The sequence below is a fragment of the Grammomys surdaster genome, unplaced genomic scaffold (genome assembly GCF_004785775.1).
Source record: "Grammomys surdaster isolate TR1022 unplaced genomic scaffold, NIH_TR_1.0 219, whole genome shotgun sequence".
Taxonomy (NCBI): Eukaryota; Metazoa; Chordata; class Mammalia; order Rodentia; family Muridae; genus Grammomys; species Grammomys surdaster.
In genome coordinates this window covers 1,216,745-1,236,240 of record NW_021604664.1, presented here as the reverse complement: position 1 = coordinate 1,236,240, position 19,496 = coordinate 1,216,745, and the positions used below count along the sequence as shown (strand labels likewise).

The 19,496-nt window shown below is 46.0% G+C and overlaps 1 protein-coding gene across 1 annotated transcript in view; it reads left to right on the top strand.

Annotated features, from left to right (window-relative positions):
* Positions 1-7,673: 7,673 nt before the first annotated feature.
* Pax8 (paired box 8) overlaps positions 7,674-19,496 on the top strand; it is a 59,610-nt gene continuing 47,787 nt past the window's right edge. The window contains exons 1-2 of the mRNA XM_028772857.1: positions 7,674-7,788; positions 8,132-8,238. Coding sequence (XP_028628690.1) covers positions 8,214-8,238 — 25 coding nt within the window. The 5' untranslated portion in view covers positions 7,674-7,788; positions 8,132-8,213. The remainder of the gene's footprint in view (positions 7,789-8,131; positions 8,239-19,496) is intronic.

Genomic DNA, 19,496 nt, shown 5'->3' with positions numbered 1-19,496 from the left:
TACACCCACCACACATACTCCACTGTGCACACATTAACCCCACATACTACATACACATGCTCCATATCACTATAGCTCATCTCACATACTCACAGATACCACCACATACATACCATGTATACCCCACTATGCCACATGATATCATACATACCCTACCAAACACACACTACCCCACAAGCCCTATCACATGAACACACATACACATACCCTGTACCATATGCCCAGGAATACCATTTGCATATCTATACCACATATACAAACACACAGGACATATACACACCACACAGGCACAACACATCACACACACTAAAGTACTTGCTTTTATACTTTTATAGACCCGTCCTGTACCACACACATCACACTATACACAACACCCCATGGTATATTAATTAGGCAGCTCACAAACACTTGCAACCTTACCTCTGAGGGAATCCAATACTGTCTTCTGACCTCTATGGGCACCTGTACCAACATCTTAACACATACGCACACACACACACACACACACACACACACATCTTTTTTCCATATAATGTTTTTATTGATTCTCTGGGAGTTTCACTTCATACACCCCATTACAATCCTTTTCCAGTCTTTCCACTTCTGCTTATGGGCCACACCAAGAAGTTAAATATAAAAATAAGAAAAACCAACCAACCAACCAAGTTTGTGTTATCTATATACTCTCTGGAACATGGTCAGACTCTCAGTGTTCTGCTCCTTAAGTAGAACTGAGTCCTTCCCTTCCCACAGCTCTGTCAGAAGCCATCGATGTAGAGAGCTACTCTTCAGTATCTCTGTCAAACTTTCAGTTCTCTTGGTGGTTTCCTGTCTAGGCTGTTGCATTTTGGTCAGGGTGTGTGGCATGGGGGTTGGAGATGTCATCAAAGCCTTCCATGTCCCTCACTCTCAACTGTGCATCTGCAGTTACTGGAATCACAGCAAAAGTAGCCTCCTTGCTTTTCACAGTCAGTGGGAGCACAGATCATGTGCCTCCACGTGGTTTCTGGTGACAGCACAGATCACAAACATGGCCCCCTGCTGCAATAGGACCATGGACCCAGACATGGCCCTCAACAGCAATAGCAACATGAGCCTGGACATCACCATGGCCTCAGGTGGCAACACAGGCCACTGAGATCAGTACTGTCCCCTCCCCCGATGGCAGCATGCTCCACAGACATTGACATGGTTTCAGGTGTCAGCACAGACCACAGACCTTTAGTGGCATCTTGGACCATGGATATCAACACAGGCCCCAGCTGCAGTAGGGCCTCAGGCTCAGAAGTCCTTGTTACAGCAAGAACCCAGACATCACCATGGCCTCAGGTAGAAGCACTAGCCACTCCTGTCAATATGGTCCCCAACTGCAGCATAGCCTATGGATTTCAACATGGTTTCAGGCTGCAGGAGGCAAGTAGCCATTGGCCTGGCTGGTTTGCCTGGCTGCTGGCTCTTCCACCACAGGGTTGCCTCACCTCAATTTTTTAAATAAAATAATAATTGTTAATAATTAAAAACAAAGAAAATAGTCTACTAGGAACATTTGAATGAATTCAAGTAGGTCACTACAAAACTAAGCCGAAAAATTTCCTGTGAATCCAAGGGTAGAACCTGAGGTTAAAGACTCTACTATCCAGAGGTACACGTATCTAGAACTGAGGAGCATTTTCTGGATGTGAAAATTTTCTTACTCAGCCCCAGCTGAGAAATATAACCTGGCCGTAGAGATGATAGAGCAGGCTCCATCTATAAATGCAGACATGAGAATAGAGTCCTGAGCCCTGCAGACACCCAGAACATAGGGGGGAACGCAGCTCACTCACACCTGGGCCATCTTGTCCCCATGTCCTCAGGCTGAGCCTGAGAGAAGTGAAAAGAGAAAGGAAGGAAGGAAGGAGGCAAGGAAGGAAGGAAGGAAGGAAGGAAGGAAGGAGGGAGGGAAAGAAGGAGGGAAGGAAGGAAGGAGGGAAGGAAGGAAAGAGGGAGGGAAAGAAGGAAGGAGGGAAGGAAGGAAGGAAGGAAAAACTGACAAATCCATGGTGGGAACACGACAAAGTGAACGGAAGCAACCAGGGCTGCATGACACTCAGAGGAGGAGCATTTGGGCCAAGAAAAAGAAATTCTCCTAAATTAGAAATATCTAAAATCAGAAACTAAATTTCAAACAACATTTAGGAAAGGGCAGGTGGGTGACTGATTTTCAAACAAATGTCTGTGATTATCTGTGCTGCGTGAATGTAATCACACTCTAGCACTGTGCTCTTTGCATTCTTCCCCACGCCGGCCTCTCTGACGGCACACAGAATATAAGCCTCATAGCTATGGGCAGAGCTTCCTCCCAATGCCACTGAGTCCCCGAAACTGGCACATACTAGCTGCTTTGTTTTTGAGTTTAGCCCAAGAGCGTTCTTGGAGTTGTGGCTAGTATTCATGCCCTAACATCAACATGAGGTAGAGGAGCCATGCTGGACTGGGATTAGCTATATCTGAGAGCAGGCCGAGATTTGGCAGCTGAGTGACCCAGAGTAAGTTCTGAGTCCAAAGGTGCCTCCAGACCCTGACTTCACTGAGTATTGTAATAAATAAGTGAGGCCTTCCATAGAGTATTCAGTTGTACCGGCATTGAGAAACACTTAGCGAGGAACAGTGGCAACAGTTGCCTTTATCACAAGGATTCCCTACTTCATTTTCTCAAGATGATGCTCCATCCACTCTAGTACAAAATCTGTAAGTAGCAAGGGAAACCATTGGAAAAGAAAGAAAACTAAAGTCTCAAGTCTTAACTCGGGGCAGACCCTGGGGGTACAGTGAAGGCAGTGGCTGTTGAAAAGAACCTAGGTCCACAGAGGAATAGACAGAGCTACTTAGCTTGTTCTGTTCAGAATGTGCCAGAAGTTTTTCAGAGGACAGGGTTGAGAGGTTGGGGACAAAAGTCAGGTTAGATGTCCTGAATATTCTTTATACTTTGAGCTCTTCCCACACCTCCACTCAACCCCCACCCACTAAGATTGATGGTCTCTCTGTCAGTACCTGGGACTACCAGGGACTGGGGAAGACTGACCCTACTCTGTCGCTTCTCCTAATAGCAGGAACCTCTGGCATTCCAGGCCCACAGAGGATAGAGCCAGCCCTGGCCCTGGGTTTTTTCCTTGGCATGCCCCCAAGAACAGCTGTCAGAAAGGTAGCCCACTTGGTGACTTGGAATGAGTGGAAGGATTCCTGTGATCTGACTCCTGCCGTTCTAGGCTGGATCACGGGGTCCTGGCCAGAGGAGGGCATTCCTCTTCGCTGAGCTGCTTGCTCTCCATCGCTGGCAGGGCTGTGCTCCCACCATGGGGTCTGACCTCACTCTGGCCACACCCTGGCTTCCAGAAACTTCCTTCCTAATGGGAGAATGGTAGGTGCTGGGAAGAGGGAGGAACCAAGTTGGAATGAGCAGGACTGCCAACACCTAATGCAAGGCCAGGGTCAGGAGAGCTGATCTGGTCCTGCCAGCAGGGTGCCTTTGTTCCCAGTAGCTTCTGTAGACTCTTTCTCATTTTCAAAGCAGATTACAAAAAGGTTCTAGCTTATTGTTTGTACTTCTTAAAACTATTATTAGTAGAGGGAAACATGAGTTTTTTCCTCTAGCTTGTGTATAACTTCTTGAGTCATTTCTTCTTTTTCTCCTTCCAGTGAGGATTTTTCTTATTCAGCTCCATCGGGATCCCCTCAAGCAGCTGGTAGATGCTGGTAAGGGGCTATAAAATGGGCAAATAACAAAGTGATATGTGTACCTTCCCCAACTGGACAAGTGCCACCGGTGGCTTTTTCCAAACTGCCTTTCAGCCTGTGGCCCCTTTCCTCTCACCTGCCAGGACCTGTATTTCTATTTCTGTTTTGAAAGCCTCAGGGAAGTGGACCAGAATAATTAATGATTGATTCTCAGGCACAGCCACCAGGAGGCCCCAGGGCAGGCTGCTGGCCATTTCCCCAAAGTGTGAGGACAGAGTAGAAATCCCAAGAGGCCATGGCAGGGTTGGGCTTGTTCCTGGGGGAGATCTGTGAGAAGACACACATCTACTCTGCAAACTAAAGGCATGAAGTTTGCAGACTGAAAGAAGCCAGGGTGCTGGCCTCTGCTTCTGCAGGAATCACTGCTTCTTTCTTTGTAGTCATTCCTGTCACAGAAGTCCCATCACCAATGTCTGCATGCACAAGTGCACGCTCACTGGCCTCTTTATCTTGAGGTTCTCACCCAGGAGGCTTTTGAAAAACTCATCATGCTTTGGGGGAAAGATTAAAGGAACCGATGTCTACTGAAAAATGCTAGAGGAGTTTTAACTCTGCCCTTCTTGGGTGTATTGCCTCTGCCTTTGTTGTCTAATAATAATTAACTTTTGTACCTAGTTGGCTTTCAAAAGCCTTTCACATTTGTAAGTCTATTCATTCTCATAACAAAGTGCAAGGTAGGCCCACCCTTCCTCTCTACTTCACTGCCTCTTGCATCCCACAGAAGAGGAAGCAGGATCAGAGAAGAAGGCATGTTCCCATTTTACACAATCAGGTCTGCAACACTCACCTAGAGAGAGCAGAGAACACTCTTATTCCTAAAGTACACATTTGGGCGCAGGACTGCTCATTAAGTAGGAGGAGATAGGCTGTTAAGGTGGGGACCCTTATGCCATGCCTGTCCTCCAGGAAGATTGTGCAGGCAACCTTCTGAGTCTTCATATCAAAGGAGAAGATGAGGTCCTCAGCCTCCTCTGCTGAGGTATTTGAGGCACTACTAAGGGTATACTGGAGAAAGTACAAGGAATACATCATCTAAGCCAGTGGCATCAGGACCCCACCCTTGTCACCAGCCACCCATGCTCACTCAGTACTCAGCTGAAAGCCTGGGCTACCTACGAAGAAGCCCAAACCACTCGGCTCTAGTCAGGTAATATGACTAACTCAACCTGGTTTGTTAGGACAGCCCCAGTTTTATGCTGAAAACCTGACAACCAGGAGAATTCAGAAAGTTCATTCCACTACTATCAGAGCCATGGTGCCAAAAGACCTAGTTTTTGAGTGTTCCCCAGATCAATGTTCAATTAAAGTCCCAGAATATTATGTAAACTCAAAAAGTTACCAGCTGTTGCATGGGACGGCCACATTCACCTGGAATGAATAGAAGGTTAAGCCTAAAGGAATATTTATCTCCACAAACACTGAAACATAGTGGCCAAATTTCTCAAAATTTTAGAAACCAATCAACATTATTCATTATTGCATTTTAATACTGGCAACAAATTACATTTTCTTGGGAAAACAGAACATAAAACATGTAACTGAAGAAAAATAGAAAAAAAAAAAAGCCCAATGATGGTGGCAAACACTCTTAATCTCAGCTTTCAGGAGGCACAGGTAGGTAGATCTCTGAGTTCAAGGCCAGCCTGGTCTACAGAGTGAGTTCCAGGACATCTAAGGCTACACAGAGAAACTCTGTCTCAACTCCCCCCTGCCTTCCCCAAAAAAACAAAATCAAAAACTTGTAACTGGGTTTAAACTACAGGTTGCTGATTGATAATCCTGGGGGGAAAACTTTATGTTCTCCAAGCTAAAGATGGGGTGGAGTGGGGGTGGGGTAGGCAGTGTTGATATTTTAAAAGGAACTCTTTAATTTCTTACTGAACTGAAAGTCAATATGTAAATATAATTTGAAATTTTAACTAAACTCAAAGAGAGGGTTGAGATTTAAAAGCTTGAAGAAGAGGTTTTAGTAAACACCTGTCTTTCAAACTTCTTTCCCAAAAGAGGAGACTGACCCCAGAGATGCTGCATTTAGGTACCTGGGTACTGTTTAATGACATTGCTGCTTCTGCCTAGGTTGCAGAAAAGCAGGAAGTGCGGAGGGACCGGGGTCTGATTTCCAGTTGTAATTATAAAACAAGGCACGGTGTTCTTACTACTGGTTGGTTCTAGAAGATCAACCCTGCTCAGTGTCCTCCTGGCTATCTATGTCACCTGCAGCCTGCAGCATGGTGCCCTGGAGGCAAGTGGACCAGTTCTCCCGTCATAAGCAGCTACGTGCAGGTGCACACTACAGTCTCATTCTAGAATATTGTAATAACTTGCTGTTGGTCTAAATACGGAAGAAAACAAGATTATTATGTTGGTCAGTAAAAACAAGTATTGGACAAATAGGTTTATTAGCTTTAGTGGTTATTAGACCCTTGGCTTAGGTAGAATTTCTGAGATTTTCAAAACTGTGTAGGCAAGACATCTCAGTCAGCCCATGGGGTCTTTAGGTCCTATACCAGGAGCCACTTCTGTCCTGCCATGCTTGAATCTTCTCTCCCCAGGAGGATATTATGGTAGAGTCAGGGGATCTGGACCTGCCAAAGTACAGAGCAGTCTTAAATAACAATACAGAAGCATTTAAAACAATAATACACCAGGTGCTTTCCTTTAGAGCCCTTTAATGACGTGGAGGACATTCACACACACATTCTCCTTCATTTTCACAGAATGGCTACATTTGTCCTAAATTGAGATATAAGAAAGGACCAATTGGTAGTGTAATAACTTTTTTTTTAATTAAAAAGTTGTGAGTTTTCACATGCAGGTGCGTGCTTGTGTCTCCCTGAAACTCGCTGCCCTCTGCTCCCTCTGCTCCTGAGCTGGCTCCCTCCCCATTCCAGCTCTTTATTCTACCCCTCAAGGCAGAACAGTCCCTTCTGCCCAACAGGGCTGTCCTCTCAGTTGTAATCTGAAATCCAGAGATCTAGTCTGAGATTGCTGGTGGGGAAACGGGGCATGCCTCACTGGCCTGTAGGTTCTCCAGGACATTTGCTCCCACATGCTCACAGTGTCCCCTTGCACAGTGATTTGGAATCAAAGAGGATAACTAGAGAGATAGAAGTGGCAGCCATTGTCACCCCTTACTCCTCCCAAAGGGTTCCTTCAACATCACAGAAGCCATTGCTTCCTGTATCCTTGCTATAGATAAGCCCAAACTACCCTTTCCTAAGGCATAGGATGAGGTGAAATCTAAGCTGTAATGGCTTCCTTTAAACTCTTCTCCCAAGGTCTTCATTGCAAAAAATGAAAAAGAGAACTGAGCTGGTGCGTGTGCATGTTTGAGAAGAGAAAAAAGTCCCTAGCAGTAGCCTTAGTAGTAGCCAGCCGTTTTCTTTAACCTATTCCTGGCTAAGCCTCTACGGAGAAAGTGGTGTGGTGTTGATCTGCTCTAGAGAGGTCACACCAGCAAGTAAAGCCATCTTGCTGTAGCCTAATGGACAGACTTCTACTGAAAGAACCACACCCTCAGACTAAAGTTCCCACTCAGAAAAGGCCCCTCTCCCATGAGCAGGGAAAGAGAAGGGTTGTAGGATCTTATAGAGTGACCTTGAGCTCACTCTGGTGGTCAGCGACCCTAAGGGTTTCCAAAGAACCACATTCTGAGACCCCAGGTTTCACCTTCCATTCCCCCAGTATTTCCTGGCCTGCTGAGTTAGGACTTTGTGGCCTCCCTCTCTTCCCTCCTCTGGAAACAGAAGCTCCAGCGAATGTTTCTAACTCCTGAATTCACTCAGCCATGTCCCCCTTGCAAAATCCTCCCCTTCCCTCACCCCCCTGCACCCAGCCAGCCAATCCGAGGCCTGAGAGCCTCGCCAGACACATCTCCCAGGGCCTCGGCGGGATAAAACTGGCTGGCTATGCCAGGTGGATGGGAGCAAACTTCAGAAGGAAGAGACGCCTGGGCCCTGGGCACCCTCGGGGGCAGACCCAGGCAGAAAGGGCCTGAGGCCAGCCGGCCAGGTATGTCGCCTAGGGGCTGAAGGGAGCTGGTTGGGAAACAGCCGGCCTGTAAGAAAAGACATGGCCCTAAGAAGACTAACAGCTCTCTCCTTAAGTTAAGTGGGATGAGACAGGGTCTATGGAGGGACAGGGTACCTGAGCTGGAGTTCCGAGCTTCCTCGAAGCACCCCAACCATGGATCTTCCGAACAGGCACATTTGCTAGGCCAGGCTGAGGTTGGCCTCACTTCACCCAAAAATCCCCTACTCTTGACACTCAGTGGGAATCATAAGACCTGACTTGGGGAGGGGATGTGGGTTTGGGGCCTCGATTCTCATGTCCTTTGCCATGGGTCTATATGCAGGGTAGCGGCGAGGCAGCCTGAGCTGCCAGGACCTGCGTAAAAAAGCTGCGAGTGTTCCGCAGGCTGTGAGCGACTCCCGGCGATGCCTCACAACTCGATCAGATCCGGTAAGGACTGCGGAGGGGTCAGGACCCCCGAGCCCTCTCGCCGACGCTCATTGCTGTGCTGTGTGCGCTTGGGAGGGTAGGGTGAGAGAGCTCCCGCTCTAGGCTGGCAGGACCCATCTGTGTGGGGACATAGTTGGGGGCGCCTCTCGGGCCTGGCTCTCTACTAGAGACTGCCTCGCTGCTCTCCAGTTTTTGGGTCCCCTTCTGTCCGACTGAGTTGTCTTTCCCTGGCCTTGGTTTCTGAGAACTATAGGAAGCAGTGAGGGGTAATTTGTGGGTCACAAGGGTTGTCCTTTTGCACCCCACAACCATCTTGCACAGCCTGTTAGGGTGAACATCCTTATGCTCACAGGCTTTAGGCCAAGTAGATTCTAGACTTGCTGCGACCTCTAATCCTTGGTCTCTGGATGCTCATAGTTCTTCCCAGGAACCCCTGGAGCTCCATAAGCCGCCCCCCCCCCCGTACGTCTCTACCAAGGGAAAAGGAGTCTGGGATCTGGGGATCTGGGGATCTGGGGATCTGGGGATCTGGGACCGGTGGCTCACTAGATTCTTTACTACCTGGTTTGAGCCAGGCGGGGATCCAGGTTCAGGACTTCCACTGGCGCAGACTACGCCGGCCGCCAAAAGATCCCTATTTCCTCCCCACCTGCGCCCCAGTCCCGGGCCTTCAGATCTCCCGAGCTTCCTGCAGCTGTGCCCGATCTGCCCATTCGTAGCCCGGGCCGGGGCGTACCGGGGAAGGACTCCTAGGGTCCAGGCTGGGGAGTGCGGTGGACGCCTGCCACCCGGTCGCACGGTCAGGGAGGACAGCGGGCGGAGGCGCACCTCTGCCTGCGGTGATGGATGGAGCCAGGTCGGGCGCGAGGAAAGCGATTTATGGGGCCAGGGCGCATCTCGATCGATTTGGGCCGGCCGAGTGAGAGGAAATCAATATTTCAGATGAATTCTCTGCGAATATGAAGTCGAGCTTAGCAAACGGGACATTTGTTATAATAAGGAGGGTCGGATCCCGAGCGCCGCTCGGCTGAGATCTCTATTTAGCAGCCAGGGTCGGACCGTGAGGCGCAGTCTCCGTTTGGAGGGCCCACATCGTACTGGAAGGGACACCGCTAAACCCCCGGGGCCCGGAAAGATTTCCTAACCCTTTCGCTGTAAAGCAGTGGGGGGGGACTCAGCAGGATGCTCACGCCCCACGAAAGTGGGACCCCAGCGGTCTTAGCTGCCCTGGCTGACTTGGGGCACCTTCAGGGACTGCGACATGGAGACGTCCTAGCTCTTCCCTGGCGCCGCCGATGAAGCTGCCTGGTACTCCTGATCTGGCATGGCAGCAACTAGCGCGCCCCTGTGCCACTTCTAAGGGCAGGACAAAATTTTAGCCCGTAGTCTTTAGTCAAACTAGCGTATGCATCACCGTCGCCCCGGGAGCTAGGTGGTTTTCCAGGCCTAGCTAGGTCTTGGGTCTGGATGCTGTTAGGCTTTTGGCGTTTCGGGTTACTCTGCTTTGACCTCCTCCTGAGAGTGGGGACTCACAGACCTTAAAATCACAGGGATGAGCGAGACTTTTCTCAAAGGCTGTTTAAGAAAAAAGGGTATCAGAATTTCTCCTGATTGGCTTGTTTTCGTTCTACAAACACTCATTAGAATAATCGAAAATAAAAGAAAAGACTACGGCCACAATGGTACCTATATTCTTAATCAACAACTGGTCCAGTTGCTGAAAGAAAGGCACTTTTCCTACCAGCTCTGATGAGATCACCCTTGGGGTTGAGTGGCTCCTGCCCTGCCAGGTAGTTTTCTGTCTGAGGAAGCTGAAGGAGCCTCTTCTTCTCCCTCCTCCAAACAAAAGAAGAAATAAAATCTCGAAAGAGAAGAGGGACCTTCTTCATCCATCCCTAAAGGAATCCCAATAGTTGATATCTGTCCCGCATTTCTCTCCTGATCCCCGTGTTGAGCCGGAAATGCTCTGGCTTTCTGATCATTTATTTGGTGTTCTGTATTTAGAGAGGAATTCTTAGCTAGCCCTTCTTTTTTATTTTTGTTGTTTTTTTTTTTTGTTTGTTTTGTTTTGAGAAGCCCATTCTTTGGGTTCAGCGGCTGGACCACAAGTTCGTTGGCATCTCAATTTCTGTACTGATGCCACATGGAGTCTGCGGGTGAGGGTGTAAGTTTTCAGTGGAGCATACGCCAGAGCGCAAGTGTCCTCTCTGGTTTGCCAGAGCCAGGCCAGGATCCCCTCACAGCCGTCACACCTGCCCCAGCAAAAGTTTCCTTTGCACTGGGGCCTGGGCGGAGGCTGCTCACTCTTCAGCCTCCACTCCTACCGGGCTAATCTAGTCTTGTAGGAAGGTCTTAACATTTTTACAGCTTTATTCTCAAGGATGGTTCGTGCTTTGAGTGAATTATTTTGACATCTGTAGGTCAGCGTTGGACTGAGCGGTCTGTAAATCTGCAGGATTTTTTTTGTTGCACCGGGGGGACAAACTTCTCTAAAAGCAGAAATTAAAAAATTTTTTTGAATGATGAGTGAGAAATGATCGGCGCCACTGAAATATTAAAATGTAAATAATACTGTTTCTATGAGGAAGAGAGTTTGGCAAAAGCAAGCAAATTGTCATTAATAGTAACATTGAAAAACTTTCGGAGAGCCTGTCCCTCTATCTGTCCTGAAAACCTGTCATTCTAGGCGGCAGATGAGAAGATCAAAGAACGCATCTGAGTTGCCTGCCGTCAAACACCTAAAACCCGGTGCCTCCTGAGAAAGAGGGGGGAAATTCAACTGGAAAGGATCTGTTTCTTTCCAGGTTTCTTGCCCGGCTTCGAGGGGTTGGGGGGAGCGGTTCTTGGGAGGTGAACCGGTGTCCAGGAATATAAAGAGGTATTGGGGTTCCTCAATTCATCTTTGTTTCAGGACAGTCTATCTTCCCACCCTCTGCAAGTTAATTAGGAGATAATTTAGTTGCCTTGTGAATTAGTTTTAAGATAAGTATCTTTTCAAGCGTTGTCACTTTAATTGCTCCGCTGATTGATAAGAAGTAATTATTTCTAATTGACACTTTTTTGATGTCTATTGGAAGCATTTATTTGAGGCCTTTTTGGAATAAAAGGAAAGTTAATTAATTTTATCAATCTATATCCAAAAGGACTTTGCCATTTTTTTTCCTGAACAGGACAAAGGAAATAAATGAAACAAAATACAAATCAATACCATGGACTTTTAATTATTAAGAATTATTTTGGTTCAAAGGAGATCATCAATTACTATAGCAAATCAAAACATTTTATGACAGTCCCAAATCTCCAACTTCAATGAGCCCAACTATTATGGGCACACATTTCCATGGATATATTTATTAGCCCTTTGTGTATTTACTTCATTTTGGATCAGGTTCCCTCTGCTTTGTAGTTGTGGGTTTTTTTGTTTTTGCTTTTGTTTTGTAAGATCAATGAAACCTTGAATGCTCTGAACAGATAAAATCATTTTTTTGTTTTTTTGTTTTATTTTTTGCTATTGTTGTTAAGAGCCAATTGTAGGTATGATTTACTAACAGTCACCCTTGCTCTCTGTAATTGTTGGTGGACCTGGGTATAAAGGTGAAACTTTACTTATGGTGAGTGACATGCTGTCTCATACCTAAGCCTTGGAGTAAACAGTTTAATCATTGACCTTCAGAACATTTTACTGTGAGAGAGAAAACGGCAGGAAAGAATAAAGAAAAGGAAATGGAAGTGAAAAGAAAAGGGATGGACGCAGAGGAGAGGAGGGGCTGGGGACAGAAGGACAGCATTTACTTGGGAAAGGAGACAGCCCAGAGTGGGGAGGGGGGTTGTATCTTTGAGTTAAAAAAGATGGAAATTCTAGTTTCAGAACACATTCTTTTGAGCATCAAATCTCTACCACAGACCCTGATCCATCCCTAACACCTGCCCAAGTTCCCCCCTTTTCTGTGCTTAAAAAGAAGCAAACTCTTGGGCAGCCAACTGGTTAGGATATTGGGCATCTAGCCATCAAAGTTTTCATTTGAAAAAAAAAATCTATGAAAATAAATCAATAAAGTATACATTGTTTTCTAGGAAAATAAAAAAAGATAGGGCGCTGTTTTTATTTTGTTCTTAAAGCCCCATCTGTTTGCCTATGCATGCGTCTCATGGGCACACTTGTGACTTACTGACATAGAAAATATTCCTGAATTAACCCAATACACTCTTTCCCTTCCTCCTCCCCCCACACTCTCTCTCACACACAAGTGTACACCTCAGGAAGAAAAAAATTGATTATAATTATGTAAAATATGCTCATGTCAGGTTAATTTCAGCCAGTATCTTTTTCAATAATTTATATGAAAAATCAAATCTTGTCTACTTTTAATTCTGTTTCTCCAAGATTATGTCGAGCTGCAGGAATGAGGAAATGTTTCAAATGAAAATGAAATCTAAGACGTACAAACAGCAGATAATATCACATACCAACCCCACTATTAGTGAAACTGGAAAAAATATATAAATAATGCAAAAAAAAATCAGCAAGGGAGAGTTTAGTAATGGAAAATTCCCCTGCAATTAAATGAAACAGTAATTTAGTGGAGATATGCCTGAATGAATTAGCATTTATTAATTGGCTTTTATAAAAACAATGTGTGTGTGTGTGTGCTCACACATGCCCATACACAGGGCAGTACAGAAATTATAGATTCCCTGCAGGAAAAGTTGCTTAAATGTTCATATCAAATTATGTCCTTAACACATTCTCTGTTTTGTGTCTTCGAAAAATTCCAGTTCTTTTGCTGGCAAGTTTCATCTGCACATGGAGAGCTGCAGTGCGCAGGACACGTAGAGAGCTTATGTGCAGTGCACAGGGCACATAGAGAGCTTGTAGTAAGGGGAATCCCTTCTAACGCAGCATGAAGCTGCTCGCCTCTTTTTATTAGTACATTTCTAAACATGAAACCATGTGTAGTTGGCTTCAGTTTGCTTAGGAACATCCAAACCAGGTAAACCGGTGACCTGCCTACTGGGGTGGGGGTGGGGTGAAGGCAGGAGAGCTAACCAAGGTAGAGAAGGCTGCCTTGTGATTTTGGTCCTTACCTAGACTGCTTGAGCATCCTCCCTAGCTCTCAGGCAGGAGCTACGGTTTGTAATGTCAAGGATCTTGCCAGAGTTGACTGGTGCCTGGATGTGTTTACTTTCTCTCACCAGTTGGTCTGTCTTCATTCAGGGCTGAGCATTTTAGAGCCACTCTATCAGTCCAAGGAGGGCTAAAGTTCTCAGCTGAGGTTGGAGGCTTTGAGTTCTGAGAATCTGAGAATAAGAGAGCCAAAACAAAGGAAACACACACACAGACACACACAGACACACACACACACACAGACACACACACGCACACACACAAGGGGTGGGGAGAGAGGAGAGAGGAGAGAGAAGAGAGGAGAGAGGAGAGAGGAGAGAGAGACAGAGACAGAGACACAGAGAGACACAGAGAGACAGACAGAGAGAGGAGACAGAGAGACAGAGATAGAGAGACAGAGAGAGAGACAGAGACAGACAGAGAGACAGAGAGAGAGACAGAGAGAGAGAGACAGAGAGAGAGAGAGAGACAGAGAGACAGAGAGACAGAGGCAGAGAGAAAGACAGAGAGAGAGACAAAGAGAGAGAGTTTTAAAAGGAGGAAGCAGGAAATGTGTTCCCATTCAGGGCTGGGGAATCTTTTGCCTTTAGTTGATACACTGGTCTAAGCTTCCCCTCCTGAGGCTCTCCTTCCTTCAGAGGTAAAACTTCAGGGTCTGAAGCACGTACCTCATATACCCACCCACCATGAATGCTTCTTTCTGGAGTCAGGTGGCAATGCCTTACTTAACCCAGGCTCCTTGGGAAGAAGGGAGTCAAAAGCGTATGAAACTGTTCAAAGGCTGCTTCTCAGGCAATGTTAGATGGCTCATTTTGAGATGAAAAGTACAAAGACCAGCTGTCAGGGGGTTCTGGGCTCTGGAAAGCTGAGCCAATTCCAGCTCACCCAGCCCACTAGAACAAACCTGGATTGGACTACCTGAAGCCAAGCAGGTGGGAGGAGGCTTTAAACCTTCTATTTTTTTTAATCTATACTCACTTTAAAATATATCTGTGAGGGGAGATGATTACTTTTTTCATGTCTACAGTCAGGCTAGCAAGCCTTCTTGAATTTTCAAAAGCCCTTTGGTCCACTCCCATGGCCTCATAGGGACCTGAAAATCAAATGTTTATTTTACAGGGGCCAGAAAACAAAAATTTTTCATGGCATGATGTTTGGGTAAACCCTCCATTCATGTCTCTGAGCAATGGCTTTGCCTTGACTGAAGTTCTAGAACGAGATCTGGGTGGAAACCAGCAAGCATCTTTGTACAAGGTAGCGAAGTTCAGGTGTTCTGCATGAACTCTCAGGTCCCTTTTCTGAGTTAATTTCGAAGATCCTACTCCATAGTCCCATGTAAGATGCCAAGCATGTCCAGGCTCTCTATAGCCACCCTTGCCTCCCCACCCTTCCCAGTTCAACAATGCTGCTTATAGGGCCAAAGAAGAAGAACCAGACCCAAGAGCCCAGCTCCTCCTGGCACTTCCTGCTAGGAGGCTGAGTTTCTCATCTCTGAGGGCTATTATAGGTGTGGCACTGCACTGCCAGCAGGCACATCCATCACCTCAGTTAATTCTCAGGACTTTGCCTGACAGGCATTGCATGGCTGTTTCTATAGAAATGAAAGGAATTCATAGTCAAAGAGGTAGACCTCAGTCACTCCTTTTCTACCCCAAATCTGGCTCATCAGGACTCAGTAGCAGTAGATGGTCCACACTTGCAAACCTGATACACTCAGCCAGAAGGCTGAGTAAGCTGCTGCTGTGCCTGTGCCAGCAGAGAATGCTAGAGCTTCACTCTGTCAGCTTGTTCTCCTCAACCACAGCCCCCAGTCTCTAGCAACTAAATAAAATGTGTTCGTCTGCATCATGGTTGTCTGTCTTTCCATGTGTGAAGAGAGGCAAGTGTTTTATTTCTCTGCACACCTCTTGAAAGTTGCTGTAGAGAGGAGGTGTCAAACATTAGCCAATAAAAAGGGAGGGGCCTTTTAAAACAGTTCTTTAAAACTATCACCACATCTCCATCTGTACCAGAAGAAGTACCATCCTTTGGCACCTTAGAAAGTTCAAAGCCCACAGGAAAGTTAATTTCCTCCCTTGTCATCTCCAGACCACACTTAGTCTGAGTGCTTGGGTTTATTTCAGGAATGGCAAGCGAGTATATGGACTAGAAATAGTTTTGGTGTATCCAGGAAGGCTTCCCTATTTTGCCAGGGGCCAGTACTGGTTATCCAATCTCCTGGCCATGTAGCCAGGGGTGGTGGATGTGCTGGGATGCTAGGTGCCAGGCACTTTCTCCAAGTTTAGTTTTGCTTCCTCTGCAGCTTCCTCAGGGTCTGTCCCCCGCCCCCACCAGGGGATCAAAGCCAGAGCTTAGCTCCTTTGCATCCTCTACATTCCTTATAAGTCAGCTCAAACGGGGTTTATTTTAATGTTCTCATTTAGCTGCCTCATGAGCAGCTGGCTACCTTTTTTGTGATGGTTAGATTTAAGCAGAGGAATGGAAAGAAAGTGTGTACCCCTTCATCTTTAGCTCCTGCCCTTTCTCTCCCACCTCTCTCTTCTTCATTACCCCCTCCCCCAGCCCCTCTTGCTCTTTCTGTCTTCAGATACAATGGCATGGGTTTTCTTTTTTTCACTTGTTTTTCTAAGTGGCCTTAGAGTCACCTGGCAGTTAGTGCTAATTACTCTTCTGGGACATATTGTCACTGTCAGAACAGGGCAGGAGACCGGTTTGGCTGGATGACACATCTAAGAAGGAAATGGCTTAACCTGCTGTCATCCTGTGAACTGTGTGTTTGCACACACCCAAGCCTCTGTTTGTGTTGTAATTTTTATTTTTTAGTGTCTCCAATATCTGAGGAAGACCAGCAGAACTATTATTTCTGGGATAAGCTCAGGAGCTGGGAGGTGTCAAGAGGGTAAGGGACTGCCAAAATGACAGTGAGGTCAGTGTCCTATCCCAGCCTCCCATCACCAAAGACCCTGTTTGAAAGCAGCAGGAGGGGGCTAAACCCTGGAGGCTTTGTTCTTGACCTGGGGCCTTGTTTTCTGTCTGCCTGACCTTAGGCAAGTCAGTTGTCTCTTTGGGGTTGATTATTTTATCTGTATGAAACTGTGGAATACTTCAGGGTTTCTAGAAAACAGTGTATGTAAAACAAGTGTCCAAATGAATATATATTTTTTTCCAAAAGAAATTATTATCCTCACGACTGGATGTAGTGGCTACTCAAGATTTCTTACTTCCTTTTCCTTTCTTTCTTTTCCTTCTTTCCTCTTTCTCTCCCTCTCTTTCCTTCCTTCCCTCCTTCCCTCCTTCCCTCCTTCCCTCCTTCCCTCCTTCCTTCCTTCCTTCCTTCCTTCCTTCCTTCCCTCCCTTCTTCTACTTTATTTTTTTTAAAGGGACTTAAGTAGCCCAGGTAACAGGATAGCATGAACTTCTCTATCTCTTGCCTCTACTTCCTGAATGTTAACTTGTAACCATGAGTCACCACTATTGAATGATAAGGTGCTGGGGATCAAACCCGAGGATTCCTGCATGCTAGGTAAACACTATAAAAAATTGAACTATATCATTATCCCTAGTTTTTTTTTTTTTAAGAAACAACAACAACAAAAAGCAAAACAAAAACAACAAAAACTTTTCTATGTTATAGTCACCAGGGAATGGAGTGTCCAGGACACATTTCCAGATATCTTATTGTCTCAGCAGATTATCCAAAGCTGAAAATTTGTTCTTTTGTAGTTTTAGAAGAGACCTTTTCATATTCCACGTAGACAAAGCTCATCCCACAGATGCTGAGATAAGTAAAAGAAAACTTGGGAATTGTCCACTAAGGTCCCCACAGCCGCTGTGAGCTGTCACACTGTCCTAGCTAGAAATCCATTTTACAAGAGAACCCAGCAATAGCAGGAACACTAAGCCTCTAATGAATGAACTGTCTGTGGACTTTAGTTTGGAATCCAGAACATTCAAGGGTAGTGGTTTTCAACCTGTGGGTCCCAACCCATTTGACAAACCTCTAGCTACAAAAATATTTGCATTAAAATTCATAACAGCAGAAAAATTACAATTATGAAGTAGCAACAAAAGTAATTTTATGGTTGGGGGTCACTGTAGCATGAGAGGCTGTAATAAATAAAGGGTTGTAGCGTTAGGAAGGTTGAGAACCACTACTGTAGGACTTAATAAATCTGTCAGAGAGCTCCGCAGATTTGCAGTTGTACTGTGTATACCACTAAGACAGGACATGCAAACACTTGCCTTAGAAATTAGTTTCTAATTCAGATCCATACCACTTAATTTTTAGCAATTAAAAATCACTGGTTTTCTGGTTTCTTCTCTTTTCCCCCTATCTCCTTCTCTCTCTACCTCTGTCTTCGGTTTCCCTGCTTTATGTTATAGTAACCCAGTTTGAGGCTGATGGCAAACTCTGGTTGACAGTTAAGTCGAGGTAACTGAGCACTAATTGCAGACTTCAGCTCGGCTTTGCACCTTCATCCTAACACTGACTCAGCTCTTGAGAAACCTCAAGATGAAGGTGGCAGTTGTGGGTGACCTCTCCATACTCACAGACTCATCTTGGGATGAACGTCTGATTTTGACTGTGAGGGGGAGGGTGTAGGCAAGAAACAGCGTTAGAGTCAATCTGGAAAGCAGCTGGAATCTGAGATGCATCAGTTTATTTCAGCTTAACTAGCCTACATGAAGTGCCACCTGCCATGTTTAGGGCACCATGCCAGGGATGGCATCACTTGTGGACAGAACAAAAAACAGGTGAATGGTTGGACTTTCATCATCAAGAGATGAGAGGCACCTACTCAGGGCAGGGAAATGGATTCTTGTGAATACCTTTAATGGGAACAGACCTGGAGTACCCGAACTGGGAATGAGCAGACAAAACAGTTCAAGGGCAGGACAAGGATAAACACGGACAGACAGGTCAGTTGGGAGCACCAGGAAGCTCAGGTCATTTATCTTAAACTGCTACTAGAGAGACATCATCATGGTCAACATATAAACCTCCTGTGGCCATCTGTGGTCTGGTGGATCCTAGAAGCATTCTGCTCCAGAAAGGTGTCCCGAGAGCCTGGGTAGGAGTGGCAATCTCCAGGGAAGTCTACACTGGAGTTTCATCTTCATATGGTTGGACAACTCAGAATGAGGCAGAATTATAGGTGCCAGTATCATGGGCAGATGTGCACTTCTGCAGAGCTGAATGCTATTCTCTGTCAGATGGAAGGGCTCCTTTGCCTAGGAATGCCAGAGGCCTAGCAGCACATTAGCACCTGCCCAGGCTGCATTATTTGATTTCATCTCTTAGAAGTTGTTCTTTGTATCATGCAGTGTAGACACATTGTCTAAGCTGTTCGCAGACTACTTTTTTCTGTTTTTGTCAATCTGCCCCACATAGACAGCATCCACCTTGAGCACAGAGAACCTAAGTTCCCGTTGGTAGAGGATTAAAAGGGGGTTCTTAAAAAGCTGGCCTTTAGGGTCACACATGCCCAGCTCTGAAGTTCTTCTGTTTATACTGTGTGAGTTCAGAAGCTGTTGATTTTGTCAGTCGTTGGGACTCACTGGTCCTGCCTTAGAGGGTTGGCATCATGTGTGTGACATTCCTGGATGTGAACTATCCCCAGGAGACCTACCACCTCTTGTAAAGCTTTCCACTATTTTTTCCTCCTCCTCATTTCCTCAAGAAATCTACTGCTGGGGATTTTTAAAGCGAATCTTACTGCTGTGATTTTATGAGTGTTTGTAGACTACTTTGCATAGGGGTATTTATCATTATGGCTCCTCCATTGAGGCTTGAGCTACATGAGAGTCTGTCAGGATTCCAAAACACAAACTCCAAGTGCTTCAGAGTATTTAATTACACTAAATAGTTAAACTGGATCAGGAAGTATAAAGGTCAAAGGGAGTCACAGATGAGGCCCTGTCATAGCACTGTTCTGAGAGGAGACTGGGGATTTGCACACCTGGAGCACACCTGGATTCAGGTCCTACAGTCATTGTGTCAGACCAGAGACCACTTTTTTAAAACCAGAGCTCTCTCAGTGACTTTGTGATACACCCTAAACTGCAGGGATGGTGGATTAAGAAGTTCTAAGATGAGGGAGGGAGGGAGGGAGGGAGGGAGGGAGGGAGGGAG